This window comes from Pleurodeles waltl, chromosome 10, assembly GCF_031143425.1.
Source record: "Pleurodeles waltl isolate 20211129_DDA chromosome 10, aPleWal1.hap1.20221129, whole genome shotgun sequence".
Taxonomy (NCBI): Eukaryota; Metazoa; Chordata; class Amphibia; order Caudata; family Salamandridae; genus Pleurodeles; species Pleurodeles waltl.
Genome location: NC_090449.1, coordinates 14522682 through 14538498, shown reverse-complemented (window position 1 = coordinate 14538498; position 15817 = coordinate 14522682). Strand labels below are relative to the sequence as shown.

Sequence of the window (15817 nt, the reverse complement as noted above, 5' to 3'; positions counted from 1 at the left end):
CCGAAGACGCGGGTACTTACCTGCAAGCAGACCGGAACCGGGGCACCCCCTTCTCTCCATTCTAGCCTATGCGTTTTGGGCACCACTTTGAGCTCTGCACCTGACCGTCCCTGAGCTGCTGGTGTGGTGACTTTGGGGTTGCTCTGAACCCCCAACGGTGGGCTACCTTGGACCAAGAACTGAACCCTGTAAGTGTCTTACTTACCTGGTAAAACTAACAAAAACTTACCTCCCCCAGGAACTGTGAAAATTGCACTAAGTGTCCACTTTTAAAGTAGCTATTTGTGAATAACTTGAAAAGTATACATGCAATTGAAATGATTCAAAGTTCCCAATGTACTTACCTGCAATACCTTTCAAACAAGATATTACATGTTAAATTTGAACCTGTGGTTCCTAAAATAAACTAAGAAAAGATATTTTTCTATAACAAAACCTATTGGCTGGATTTGTCTCTGAGTGTGTGTACCTCATTTATTGTCTATGTGTATGTACAACAAATGCTTAACACTACTCCTTGGATAAGCCTACTGCTCGACCACACTACCACAAAATAGAGCATTAGTATTATCTATTTTTACCACTACTTTACCTCTAAGGGGAACCCTTGGACTCTGTGCATGCTATTCCTTACTTTGAAATAGCACATACAGAGCCAACTTCCTACACCATGGTAAACCATCTTTGGAACTGGCATGAGTTGAAGTCAGTGCTGATGTGATGCACTAACGCAACATAATCTGGCTTGGCCCTGCTTCACCTTCTCCTGCCAGTGCCCCTTGGACAAGTTATGGTGGTGCGTGCGTGCTCCCATCCATGTTAGCAAGAGGGGGACTGCATCTGGGGGTGCAACAGTCCCACATATAGACCGCAGTGCATTGCTCCCCGGAGGCTCATGGCTGCACGATGAAAAGTCAGCAAGGTGAGCGTTGGCACAGGAATGTCCCCTGCACAGTGTATACTTGTGGTGACCTACCCTAAGGGCCAGACTGTGTGTATCTGGTATCCTGGTATTTTATGATTTTTGGCTCTAGTGCCTCGGTTATCTTATCATGAGGACAGTGAACTGGGCCTATTGCTTGACATCGATAAGGTAGTGGTGGTGTCCTGTGACGTGGGGGCTCGCCAACCCCTAATTGAAGGACAGTGGACCACTGTTACAGCTGTGGGGATAGCACCTAGAGCGGCAGTGGCAGGGTACCATACTTTGTGAATCCAGAGTTGTGATCAGACCTTTTTATTAGTGCCCCTTGAGTGGAGGCATTCTGGCTCACTCCTGTGTGCTTCTATCCGCTTTCCTACTTCCTGGAGCTGGTGCATTGTGTGGTACATGAAGGGAGTGCGAATGAGCCAGAGTAATCGATGGGTCCTCACGACCCCTTTTGTGCAAGGTGTGAGGGGAACCTTGAGGTGAGGCCAGCCTTTTGTGTTTACCCAATTACACTTTGTTCGGCTGATGACTCGTGTGCACAAAATACACACCTTTTTGTGCCTCTGGTGTGGGTGCTTCACACAGGAGACCATCCTGTTGTGAAAAATATCATCTGTGCAAAGACTGTCTGCAGAGCGGCCTTGGAAGGACATTTCAACCGGATTTCCACAACGTCCGCCTGAAACTGGAGCTCAGGCTCCTTTATTTTCAAGAAGGTGCTCGCCTGAGCATCTTTGGGATTACCACGTTCGTGGGTGGTACTGGGTGATGGTCTGCCCTGAAGCAGAACCACTAGCATTTGAGAGATGAAAAGAAGTCCATACTTCAGCATAGTCTGTAATCTCTCAGCCACAGTCCCTTCTCACCCCACTTATGCCTTGGGTTCTCTCCAGGCTTCCTGCTAAAGCTCCTTCCTGCCACACACATCCCTGGGCACTTGGCCGGATCCCTTCTAAGCTTATTGACACTTCTTATCCCACAAATGACTGTCTCAATCCAGTCTCCCTTCTGAATGCTCAGCCACAGCCCCTACTCACTCCACAGGATCCTCCGCCAGGCAAAGCCCTCATCCATGCTCTAAGCCCTTGCAAGTATACTCCTTGTAAGTGAAGTCTCCCTCCTGAACCCACAGCCCATTCTCACATCCACAGACCCCTTGGGCACAGCGTGGGCTCCCTTCGAAGCCCTCAGCCGCAGTGTCTACTCGCCTCCCAGATTCCTCTGGCATCGTCGCAGCTCTCTCCAGTGCACTCAGCCCATGCTGCCTGCAAAGGCCACAGACTGTCTCAGCTGCCAGACCCCTTGAGCACAGTCCCAGCTCCCTCCCTAACTATGTCACAGCCTCTACTGATTGCTAACCCCGCCTGTGGTGTCTTACATGACATGTTGGTGCCTGTTGAGGCTGGTTGCTGAAAGCTGTGCCAGAGTCTAGAAGGGTAATCCCAACCCAGCCTGCTTTCACAGGACCTGAGTCCACAGCCTGTACACTAATAGTGTGGTATGAAGACCCCAGTCCACTCATTGAGCAATGAAGAGGAGACCGCCATAGCTTCAGGGAAGGCCCTGTGGCTTTCCATGTTCTGATGTCTGTGCATATTCCAGCTATTGCTTTCTTACTTGCTGTAAGTCGTAAAGGTTATTCCTTTATGGGACTTCTGCACTAGTTCATCTTGCGGGCTTGTGTGTCCTTCCTGCAATGGGAGAACAACGATGAGCACACCATCAACCTTTGCTTTTTGTTATATTCCGGCATGACACTTTGCAGCCGTATGCCAGCGTTTCATGCATGGGGCTGACCGGTCCTGGCTCGGTTGCTTATGGTGCAAGCTGGGCCATTTTCACCGTTTCTTCATCTTCTATTTAGTCACAATGCTCAGAAGTATTAGTTTTGTCAAGAAATTGCCTGCTAGTTAAGCGATGGCTATCTGAAACCAAAGAGGCCCCTTCAGCCCCTTCCTCTGAATTGCCTCCTAACCCAGCACGAGTGCTTGGTGATGTCCTGCTTCCACTTTGGATCTTTAACCAGTGCTAAGGCACTCTCTCAGCCTGGTCTCCTGGCTTCTAACTATGTTTTGGAAGTGCACATGTTTTGGAAAGGCACACTGCCCAGGCACACCCCTTGTGTGGGTGAAGCTGCAGACACTTTAGGTTACCAAAGCTGCTCCTGCATTTGATCCTCTGGATAATTATATTTTACAATAATCGGCCTTCTTCAAAGCAAGGTTAGATTTATGTGTGCTATGTATGAAAGTCAAACTTTTTCTTGCAGCTCTCGTGCTTTACTTTACAAATTGCTTTTGCCGATTAATTTCTCCCTTATGCAAAGCATAAATGCAGAGGTAGGTCTCCAGTTAAATCGTTTACCTAGAAATTACAGAGTTTGACTTTTGCAGTTGGCTCGCATGTTAGAAAATATTTATCTGCCTATAAAACAAAGGTTACAGGGACGTTATAGTTAAGATCAGAATTTACACACACAAAACCATAGAAATTCAGCTGTTATAATTAGTTATTTCAAGTACCTCTGCGTTGAGCTTGACTGGGCTGAGGAGGGTATCCTATTTTTTTTCATGCTTAAGTTGTGGTAAGGAACTAATCTTATTCCTCAGCTTTGCAAGGATGCAGCCTCTACTGAGACAGAGATGTTTGACTTTCCCATGTTCACCTAGACGGTGCCTGAGCAGTGTGTCTTTGCGAACCGCTGCATAAAAACACTTTATTGTTTCAATGACACGAGCTGCACCTCGTGACTAGCTCCTTTTCTATATTACCCCTGGTAGGTCCTTGGGGGACGTGTGCTGCAGGGGTCTTCTGTTGTGATGAATGATATCATTGGGAAGTGTGTATATCTCAGTCTGTCAGTGAGGTAGGTCTCTGGTTTGCTTCCTTTGGGATGGGGCGGCTGGGGTACCAGGTCTCATCTGGTCTCAGGGTGGTGATCTGCTAGTTTTGGCTTTTTTCTAGTGCCAGTGGTGGTAAGACTGGTATCTGGTGTTTTGAATATTTTTTTGACAAGAGGGCACATAAAAGCCTCCCCATTGCTTTGCCAGCTCCGGACACCCAAGCACGTGTTGCACAATTGGTGCATAAATAGAGCAGCTAGTATAGGTTTCAGGAGTTGGCGCTCTCTAGACTGAGAGTTGAGTAACGACAGATCAGTTACTTATCTTGTCAACATGAGTCACCTAAAGTTATCGCCAACTTGCAGCAACTGTACCCCTCCTCCACGCCCTTAAGCTTTCTCGAATGGAGTGTGATTTTTGTGATGTATTTTACAACCCCTTAGGTGCTCACAAGGGGAGTGGTGTTCAGAAAGAGTTAATTTTACTTGGTAGGAACAATCTTTGAAGGAAGTTCTTGGCAGCTGACCAACACTGATGTCCCTGCACTTAAAGCCAAGTGGGGGTTTATTGAAAGGGGCGCCCTCCCTTGAGGGGGAGGAGGTGATTGAAATGAAGTCAAGTTACAGGTCACTTATAATGTGCACTACTACCACCCGGTAGTATACAATGAACAGTGCTCTAGGAACTAGCTAGATCAGTGGTTCCCAACCTGTGGTCCGGGGACCCCTGGGCGGGGTCTGTGAAGCCGCCTCATGGTGTCCGCGGCTGCTTAGAAAATTAAATAATATTAACAGATTAGGTCACCACCTTTCTGTAGTGATCCATTGGGGGGGGCGGGGAGGGATCCCCAGATTCCAATAATGGTTCAGTGGGGGTCCCCTGAATTCCAGTAATGATAACTGGGGGGGTCACAGAAGTCAAAAGGTTGGGAACCACTGTCCTAGATGTTAAGGTAAAGTTGGAGGAAGAGGCAGGTTTTAAGCCCCGTTTGAATTTAGAAAATCATCTTATAGGAAGATGCAGGGATGAAGAATTCCATAGTTGAGGAGTATAGGAGTAGGAGTTTGACCACCCAAACTGATTTTTCGGGTTGTTAGATGATTATCTGCAAATCAATAAAGTGGCCACTTACAACAATATTTCAAGAAGCACTTTTTGATAAGAGGGTGCAGTGCCACGAAGTGCCTTCAGCACAAACGTAGAACCTTGGAAATAATTCTCTGTTTAATGGGCTGCCAGTGCAGATTGTGCAAAGTGGGTCTGGCATGTGCAGACTCCAGAAACCTTGAAGAGGAAGGGCTGCAGAGTTTTGTACCACTTGGAGCTTGATTCAGGAGTCCAGAAGTCCCAGGTAAATAGCATTGCTGTAATCCAAGCGTGACCGTTTACTGTGTTCACGGCCACATGTATGCTTTTGAGGGTGAGGAAAGGAAGCCTTTTCCTAAGGATTCTCAGATGAAAACAGGCAGATATGGTAGACTGGGATTCTTTTGACAATGTGAGCTTGGCATCCATCATTGTGCCCAAATACTTCTTTCAGTTGGGACGATTACCAGCTTCTTACCAGTGGTTGGAGCAGCCACTCACAATCAAGACCTCTGTTTTCTTAGTGTTCATTTACAACCTGTTGCACCCCAACCAGGTCCATACAAAATGGGTGTTGTGTTGGATCTTGGAGGTACCGTTGTTTAACCACAACAAACTGTTTGAAAGGATGTCCTCTTGGACCCTATCGGAGGCAGCTAACAGAGCCGGTACAATCAGCGCTCTTATCTTACCAGCACCTAAATCAAGCCTTAGACCACCCGGTATGTGGACCAAGGCTGTCCTATCGATGGCTACTGGACGAACGCCAGCCTACATCTCGTTTAGTCTGTTTATGTATTTGCAGATAAAAGGACAGGTGCAATATGAGGGAAGTGTTTTTTTGAATCGCAAGGCCCAGGCCAAATATTTTCAACAACTGAATCGATGTGACGTCTTTACAAAATGGTGGGCAAGAACCCGTTTCCAGAGACATTTTTAAAAGGGAATCCAGTGGCTGTATGATTCCTGAAGCTGGAGACCTCGAGCTCTCCGGAAGGCATGCCTCCCTCTGGTGATCCCAACTTCACTGCAAACATTAGATCTTGGGGCAGTCCGAGAGAACTGGGGATAGGAGAATAAGCGCATCCTCTACGGAATAATAAGCATGAGTGAAAGGAGTTGCATTAATACCCTTTGTAATCTCATCAACCAAGAAATATTTATTTAGTTGCTTGCATAGATAGAGGAGAGCCCCTCAATAAAAAATTGGTGGTGTCCTTCAGCTCCTTTAATAGGTGGGAAATGCTGTTTTGAGTGCACTGTTAATTAGCAAAGCTGGGGGACCCATAGGATTGTTTAGCTGAGCAAAGTAGGATTTACACAGAGCATGCAGCAAAAAAGATATCTGCCAGCAGCTTTCTAGACTCCTAAAATTAGATGGAGTTAATCTCGACTCCTGGGTATAGCAGGAGAGGTATGGCCTGCTCCAGGGGGCCTGCCGATCAGTTACCTTTGGGAGCTAATTTTGGAACTTGCATGGGCATCCACTGAACTAGGGGTGACAAACTCACCCACTGGATCAAGGCCACGAGTCTAAAGCTGAACAACGGCAAGGCTGAATCATTTTTGGGAAGAGCATTTCACTGTGGGACTCCACCTGGTGGCCAACAGAATTAGGACTGACATCCACTCCCACCACCCGTGCCTAGAACCTTGGGATCGTCATCGATGGCAATCTCGACATGATCGCCCAAGTCAACACCTCATGCTTCCATACCCTGAAGACGCGGAGGTAGATTTTCAAATGATGCCCTGTCAACACCTGGAAAACTGTTACACGTGCCCCGGTCACAAGCAAGCTATACTGCGGAAACACCCTCTGTGATGGGATCAGGAAAATAACTCACGAGAAAGCACGGGCATAGCTTCAGGGGGTTAAATGGGGCGTTACACTCCCCTAATAAATGCATTTTCTGATAAATATTTGGGTACAGGTGCTCTGTCGGGTATGGTGAGATGTCTGTCAGGGTTTCTCCAGGAATTTTTACATACACACTGACAAAAACGCACACACCCTCTCCCTCCCTGTTTATGAAATTAAAAAAAATTAAGTTATTTCACGAAATATTTATTTTCTTTCTTAGTGCTTCTGCCAGTCAGCATCCTCTCCCTTTCCACTGCCCCACAGGCCTCTCCCATGCATCCTGCTGGTTGCCAGAATCACTCTCCATCTCCATTCTGCACTCCCATCACACAGCACCTGAAGGAGCTCCACTGCCTCCCCAAACAAGCACAGTTCAGACTCCTCACCCACACTGTCGAGCCATTATATAAAACTCGCCCGGCATACCTCAAGAGTTGCATCTGCTTTCACAAACTTTCCAACACCGCTGCTCGTCCAGACTCCTACTGGCAGACGCTCCATGCATATATGAAAAACCAGAGCCGGCAGTTGAGCCTGCTACTATATCACTCCTGAAGTCTGCGACTACACAGAAGATCCTCCTCTTCACTTAGTAGCCCCCCTAGACCCGGCTAGGCTCACTCCTGCTCAGCGCCAGGATACCCACCCAGGTGATAGTGCGCTCTGCAAACCTGCGTAACATAACACAGGTATTTGTGTTCAGTGACTCTTGTGTAACAGTTTGCCGAAGGAATTTCCACGTTCTTTGGGGAGCGTACTCCTAGATAGTGAACGCCTTGATTGCAACCGCAGCACCTACAAAATGTATGGATAAAGAATCCTCAGAGGTTGCATCAGTCTGTAGATTAAAATCACCTTCCACAAATACTCCAGGGCAGTTGAGCAAACTGCAACTCCCAGGCTCACTGGAAAACAATTGGGAGTTTATTACCTTACTTAGGAGGGCATAAGCGGATACATTCTGCGTGACTTAATGTGGGGGGCGGGGAGTGAACCACCTTCACTCTGCCTTCAAAAAATGGCTGCCGGACAAACCCCCCCCTCGGAGTTGTGCGTTAGCGGACTCCCTGAGACGTATTGTTCGTTTTCCAGCGTACTGCATGTTAAACTTTGTGTTTGCTTTCTTCAGTGCCCTGTCCTACCCATGACCTGACATCTTGCACTTGATTTCTCATTCACAGATATTCTCACTGCATTTGCAAACCTCCTTTAGCAGTGTCTCCAGTGGGCTTTAATTCCATCTACCTTCTCGCGTCTCCAACCCCCTTGATGAGTTTCCATTATAACTCCTAACCCTGTCCTAGTTCGTAGCCCTTATTCTGCATTGCTGGGCCCAGCCAGCTGTAAGCGCCTGATCCTGCACCTATCTGTGCTCTCCTGGGAGTTGCTTGAGGTTGTGCAGCTCACCGTGCTGGGCTGGCCACAGGATTCCTTCTCGTCACACACTCTGCAGTTGCATGATTGATTATGTGAGAGGAGATTCAGCCTTGGTTTATTCCCGTTACCCAGATGTGTGTAATAGCCACAGGCATCTGTAAAATGCAGCCTTTCACCCTCCTGCAGCTGTCTTGGACTCAGTTATTCTCGTGTTGGCTCAAATCTCACTTGTGGCCAATGAGGGGTGAATTCCTGTGGTTTCCAAGGCCATATCTGCCTGCCCTCTGGCTATAATCCTGTGTGCCCAGGTGGTGTCTGTTTCTGATGGTTAATAGCGTCCTTTTTGTCTGTGGCTGCAGCCAGGTTTTATCTGTTGGAAGAAATTACAGAAATTAAGATTTCCACCAGACCTCTTAAGGGCGATAATTACTCTTTACACTGATACATGGGTGAAGGTAGGAGTTTCTCCAACCTTGGCAACCTCAAAAGAGTGCTGCTTACAGAGGCTTGAAACAAGGCTGTATACGCGCGCCATTATTGGTCAGTTTTTACTTCGACTCATTGGCCTGGATTCAGTCTCCACTTTTCCACGTAATTTTGCCAGCCAGAAAATGAATGTGCTACAGTATGCTGAGTACACGGTCCTTGTGGACCAGATGTGAGCGGCTGCAAAGATCATTGGATGCACTTGGGCAGTTTTGCCAAGAAATTAGAATTGAAATAAACATTGCTAAAACCAAGTTTGTGACCTATGGTTGAAAGCTAGTTAAGGGTTCTGTTGCCTTGAACAACATGAAGGTTGGGATATCACCAGTTTACAAGTACCTCCGGATACAAGTGGATGAAAGCAGGCACAAGCTCATGGAGTAGAATGCCCTAGAAAACATCTCTCAATCACTAACCAGAGTTTTCCAAAAACGATATAAGAATGTGGCCTGCCCAGATCTCAGTGCAGTAAGGGGAGTGATCATAGGCAAACTAACATGCACATTATCATATGGCGCCATCACACTGCCAAACAAACTTGGCGATTGGCTGGACAGGGAACAGTGCATCTGCTGGCAACAAACTTTCCATCCGCTGTCATGCACCGGGCCAGCTCAAATTAGACTAGAATTCAATCTCCCGAAACCAAAACTTATGCCTATAGCTAGATTTCTATCTTACTGCAAAAAACAGAAGCCTGCCCATGATGGATCCCTCAAGAGCCTCAGAAGGTGAGAAATAATCTGTGAAGGTTGAGCTTGGACATTCGCCTCAAGCAGGGTTTACACAATCTGAATGCAGAGGATCTGTGGGGTGCCTCTGTTCCCCTCGCATGACTTGTGAGGGCTCTCGCCAGCAGGGGAGAATCCTGTCTGCCCGGGCTGATTCAGATAAGCTGGAACGTTCTCACTTGGTAGCGTTGACCCGTTGCGGCTGCCGACACACTTAACTTCCCTCTCTTCGACTCTGCAGAAACGCCACCCGAACCACTAATCCACGGTGTGTTTCTGTGGAAAGCTTTCTCCGCACAGAAACGTTTGGTTCAGGGCAGTGTTTAGAATCCTTAAGATCTGTTCTTGTAATGAGGCGCTTTAAACCTACCTGAAGGAAGAATCCATGCAACGAACATCAAGATTCATGAAATGTCTGATAACTGTAGCAAGTAACTTGAGCCTTGGTGGTGGTAATTCATTTCATGAATCATTCTGTTAGCATTTAAGTAACTGTGGTATTGTTTTTAAAAACTTGATTTTTAGTACGTCAGTGACATCCTTCGGCCATTTAACTGGTGGGGTAGTCCTTAATTTTACTATTTTGTAGTTACAGGCATAGTAGAGGTGGAAATCTTAATCTTACACTGTTCTATATTTCATTCTGTAATTACCTTCTAATGCTTTACTCTGCTCTGTTTTCCAAACAGATTTTATCCTCTTTTTTTGAGGCCTTGAACTGTTCTCTGAGGCTGCTTATGGCCAATGATTTGTGCCAATTAGTGTCAAATTTTTTATACTGTATGTCATAATTTGTACGGATTTATATACCCGATAACGTTTTTTATTAGATTATGGCAATGATTTTTATTAATTATGCCTAATAAAATCTATTAATCGATCATCTGTCGCCCAACTTTGATGGTGTGCAGTCTCTGTTGTGTTTCAAAGGTGTTAACTGACCTTTTGGGTTTGCCAGTGCTTGATGGTGATACTGGACGGCAGAAAGAGCCAAAATGACCGCAGCAGTCATGACCTATGCATGCGCACGAGCTACTTAGATATGCACACATATGTCATAACTCAGTGGCAACTTTTTTTTTTTTTTTTTTTTTTAATTACTGATTCAAAACGGCAGACACCCATTTGGAATGGAGAGACCTAGCGTCAGATTCAGGCTGAAGGCCCTTGAAAAGTGGGGGGAAAACACCTGGGCCACATGTGGCTGGTGCAGCCAAGACCATGGCAAGAAGGGCAAAGGATCAATGGAGGAACCTGGGGACCGGGTTTAAGATGGTGGTGTTTGGGGGTGGCGGGACTGGAAGGTGATGAGGAAGCAGTGGGTGGGCTTGGGAGAGGGGAAGCGCGAGATGCAGCACATGGGCGAGATCTAGAATATACACTCTGCTGTAGTGCTGAAAGAAAAATAAATTGGTTCCCTGAATGTAAGCTGGGGAAGGATACAAGTTGTCCAATCCAAAGATTGGTAAAGAAGCTATACTCTAGAGGAAGGACAAACGCAAGAAGAGGAAGAGCTATCAAATAAAAAGTAAGTAAACTAAGATAGACACGAAAGGCAACCAATCCTGAGCAGCGGGCGGAGTTAAAGCTCACACTGTAGGTTTTCATGAACAGACAGCAGGTGAGACCCAATAAATGAGGGAGGGCCAGTTGTGTGATAGTGGGTATAGTGCTGCGACCACCTCTGCAGCAGCGCCTTGAAGCAGAGCTTCCATGAAGACACGCCTACTGGAGTAGACGCCTCCTTTGCCTATAGCCTGAATCTGAAGGATAACTCAGGCCACACAGGGAGGGTCAGGACTTGTAGTTTCAGGCCAGGCTCCTTCTGCCTTCTCTTCACGTGGTACATTAAAAAGCAGTCAGCCTTGCTTCACACCAAGAATCAACAAAGGCAGAGTTATGCATGGTCGACTCTTCTGAGGCCCTTATAGGGCGTGCACAGAAGTGCCCTTGAGATGCCACTCAGCCATGTACACAATAAAGAACCTAGGCTTGCAGCTTTCCCCTGCTTGGCCTCTACATGGCCCCAGTACCATGTTCATGAATAGTTCACTTCTGAAGGAAATCCCCGAGTCTGGAAATGATTTACTACAGGCTGCGGCTGGTTGATATCTTTGGGCATGATTTAGATCTTTACGGAAGGGTTACTCCATCACAACGATGATTGGTGTTTGAGTGGTATTGCCATTTTGTGCCCTCTCCCACACAAGAATCCCTTTGGTAGTGCATGCCCTTCTGCCATCCTCAGATGTGCCTCCGGTACAGCACCTTACTCCTTGCTTCCCTTCCAGTGTAGCTCCTTCCTAGGATGTTTGTTTGCAGGGCACGTCATGTCCTTGAGCAGGATTGATTTTCCACCCGTCTGCGCCTTTCTGAATAGCTCTCCATGCTCAGCAGGTTGAATTAAGATGAGCTGTTGTCTTTGGATTCCTTGACCTCAGGTACATTTTTCTTTTCTTTGCAAACAGGCAGTCGTGGATGGTCCAAAGGACAAGAAAGAAGAGTGAAGATGTGGCCAGTTCCTCTCTAGCCGCATGAGCTGGGCCACGTGACCAGAACCGGTTTGTTGTCCGCGACGCAGCTCCTCGACGCCCCGGACTCCTGCTGCAGCCGCACTCCTGCGCACGCTTCCTACTCACGCACCCAGCACTCGTATTTTTAAAGCTGTTTTGAAAGATGAAGCACGCTGAGTTTTGCGGGGGCCATTTGTTTTATTGCTGCGTGTTTGCGTTATTTCTGTTTGTAGGCAAACGTTTCTTCACTTGTCCACACTGGAGGCCGTATCCAGCTGAGCGGGCCAGCAGCACTGCCTGAAAGCGCTGCTGGGGTGGTGCTTCTGGTGGTTGACACTTATTATTTTTCTTTTTTGGTTTTGGCTAGTAAAAACTAAATAATATTTCGTAATTCTCTTGGTAACTGCTTTTTTCTGTTGGTGTGCTGTGGGCGTCACGGCTGCGAGTAGTTTGAGTGGCGCTGTGTTGTGATGGGAGCTGATTCCATTGCTTGTCACACTCCTGTGGGACAGGGACTGCTGCACAGCTCCTCTTGGTGGAACTGGTCACTTCTTCCAGCAACCTGCCTATTCCATGTCCCTCCAAGTGCAGAGTCTGGCCACTGCCTTCCAGGCTCTCGGGCCCCTTTATACCCAGTAGTCATTAATCAAAGGGTCGGGCGCCTGCCTAACACACAATTTCTAAACACAAACCTTGGCCCTCTCCTAGCAGATGGTGTCTTTGAGAACAAGGGACAGGACGGAGACCAAAACTACTCAAAGTGAAGAGCTGGGTCCTTACCTATCCTGTGATCTTTGAAGAAGGAACTAAGTTCCTATCTGTTCGAGGATCTCTAGATTAACAGCTGCCCCCCTGGCTATCCGTCGCCTTTAGAAAAGAGCCAGAGGTCTGGCTATCTGTGGCCCTTAGAAAAGAGCCGGACCCTAACTTCCCACGGCCTTTAGGAAAGAGCTGGACCCCTAGCTATCCGTGGCCTGTGTGAAACAGCTGGACCCCTAGCTATCCGTGGCTTGTACGAAACAGCTGGACCCCTAGACCCCTAGCTATCCGTGGCCTGTGTGAAACAGCTGGACCCCTAGCTATCCGTGGCCTGTGTGAAACAGCTGGACCCCTAGCTATCCGTGGCCCGTGTGAAACAGCTGGACCCCTAGCTATCCGTGGCCCGTGTGAAACAGCTGGACCCCTAGCTATCCGTGGCCCGTATGAAACAGCTGGACCCCTTGCTATCTGTGGCCCGTATGAAACAGCTGGACCCCTTGCTATCCGTGGCCCGTATGAAACAGCTGGACCCCTTGCTATCCGTGGCCCGTATGAAACAGCTGGACCCCTTGCTATCCGTGGCCCGTATGAAACAGCTGGACCCCTTGCTATCCGTGGCTCGTATGAAACAGCTGGACCCCTTGCTATCCGTGGCCCGTATGAAACAGCTGGACCCCTTGCTATCCGTGGCCCGTATGAAACAGCTGGACCCCTTGCTATCCGTGGCCCGTATGAAACAGCTGGACCCCTAGCTATCCGGGGCCCGTATGAAACAGCTGGACTCTTAGCTATCTTGTGATATCGAAGAAAAAAAGCTGGGCCCCTGCCTATTCCTTGATCGCCAAGTAAAGTCAGGCCCTCCTACCTAATGTTGTCGTCATGGGAAAAAAAAAAAAGCTGGGCCCCTACCTATTCCATGATCTTTAAGCAAATGGCTGGTCCCCATCCTCCCAAGGGGTGCCCCTAGCTATCCCGTGATATCTAAGCAAACTGCTGGGCCTCTACCCTTCCCATAATCTCTGAGTGAAAAACCCAGCTTAAGCCTATCAAATTTGTTTTTTAAAAATCGCTCATCCTTTGCCTGTCCCATGGTCTCTTCAGTTAGAGCGGCAGACTTCTGCATGCCAGACTGACCCTTCAAGTGAAGTGCCAAGCCCTCACATGTCCTGTGATTTTCTTTGAGTAAATAAGGCATCATGCCTGCCCTGTAGTCTCAGGTTGACGCGTCATACCTCTCCATAGCCCATGTTACACACCTGCTTGAACCATCTCCCCTTAGTGAGACACAGGGCCCCTGCCCATCCCAGGTTCTGTCTCAAACAAAATGCTCATAGTTTCTTCCACTGAATCTCTTTTGATGTATAATCATTGAAATATGTTGCATTTTTCAGTCATTAATAGTTGCATAGGAAATGGAAAAGAAAATTCCGCTAGATGAAGGGCGCTCAGCCTGAAACACATTGCGGTGTTTTGTGGAATAACGAGCATTGGATATATTATATTGAATATGTTGTACACTGAATTGACCTTTTAACCAATTGAAGGTAAATCAGGAGACTGAGAGACATTTAGGCATCTTATTTTTTTTTATAAACTTTAAAAAGATTGGATTATAATTCAGTGCACACCTTGGCACCTCACAGCGAGCCGCATTGGTTACTATGGCATCTGTGGACACTTTGTGTAAATACTGCGTTTCACTGAGCCTCGCGATCCGAGCGCTCACCTGGCCAGCTCGCTCGAACGTTACAGGAAATTCATACTGGTTTGGTGTGTTCAGGACTGCTATTGGAGTGCCTCAGGGAACCACTACTGGCAAGCTCTTCTGTTGGGTAGAAAACAAAACTTAAGAGTAGGAGGACTACAAGATACTGTGGAATTTGGGGATTTAACCACTAGATGGCGGAATACTGCACAGCATGTGAATTCAGGAAATTCTTCCAGCTCCAAAACTACACCTACAGGTAGGAAACTATATTTTTGCAAGCTCTCCTGTTTGGTCCCTGGACTCCTGCAAAATCCTGTGGTCTTCGAGTGGCGTGCAAGCTTGTTGCCTGAACTATGATCTCTTTAACAAAGTGAAAGATTCTGCATGTTCCATAATATCTCTAGGCAATGCTCCAGCCTGCTTACTCTGTGGGTTTCAGTGAAATTACATGTCCCTTCCTTTTGGTCTCAAAGTGAAGTACCAGACCCTTCATATTCTAGGGTCTCTAGTGAAGTGCCAGGCTTTGTGCGTATTCTGTCTCTCTAAAGGCAGTGTGAGGTCCCTGCCAATCCCACGGACTAGGAATGCCAGGTCCCTGCCAATCCCACGGACTAGGAATGCCAGGTCCCTGCCAATCCCACGGGCTGAGAGTGCCAGGTCCCTGCCAATCCCACGGGCTGAGAGTGCCAGGTCCCTGCCAATCCCACGGGCTGAGAGTGCCAGGTCCCTGCCAATCCCTTGGGCTGAATGTCAGGTCCATGCCTATCCCATGGACTCTGAAGTGCCAGGACCCTACCTGTCCTACTGCTATTTAAACTGTGTTTGAATCTTTCCTATTGATTGTCTCTAAGTGATGTGCCAGGGGCCATTCACATTCTATGGTCTTTAGTGAAATGAAGATCCCCCCCCCCCCCCCCCCCTCCCCCCAACCTGCCCACGGTGTCTTCTTATGGAGATCCAGGTCTCACGTGTCTCTTACCATATGGTCTCTTTCAGAGAGGTTCTTTGTCACCTGTGATGATGGCGCCGGCCTCATCCCGCATGGTCAACAGTCGCTTGTATGCTAGCGCCACCTAGAGAACGGGCAGTGAAATCAGACCCTACTCTACTCTGTAGGTTGTTGGGCTGTAAACTACTGTGAAAGAAAACACAACACTTGAGATGACTGTAGGAAGTTGGCTCTGTATGCACTATTTCAAAGTAAGGAATAGTATGCACAGGGTCCAAGGGTTCCCCTTAGAGGTAAGATAGTGGCAAAAAGAGATAATACTAATGCTCTATTTTGTGGTAGTGTGGTCGAGCAGTAGGCTTATCAAAGGAGTAGTGTTGAGCATTTGTTGTACACACACAAGCAATAAATGAGGAACACACACTCAGAGACAATTCCAGGCCAATAGGTTTTTGTGTAGAAACATATCTTTTCTTAGTTTATTTTAAGAACCACAGGTTCAAGATTTACGTGTAATCCTTCAAATGAAAGGTATTGCAGGTAGGTACTTTAGGAACTTTGAATTAGCAA

At 47.4% G+C, this 15817-nt stretch overlaps 1 protein-coding gene across 1 annotated transcript in view; it reads left to right on the top strand.

Moving 5' to 3' along the window:
- BCAP31 (B cell receptor associated protein 31) overlaps nt 1-12223 on the top strand; it is a 91419-nt gene extending 79196 nt beyond the window's left edge. The window contains exon 8 of the mRNA XM_069209414.1: nt 11787-12223. Coding sequence (XP_069065515.1) covers nt 11787-11825 — 39 coding nt within the window. The 3' untranslated portion in view covers nt 11826-12223. The remainder of the gene's footprint in view (nt 1-11786) is intronic.
- The last annotated feature ends 3594 nt before the right edge of the window (nt 12224-15817 follow it).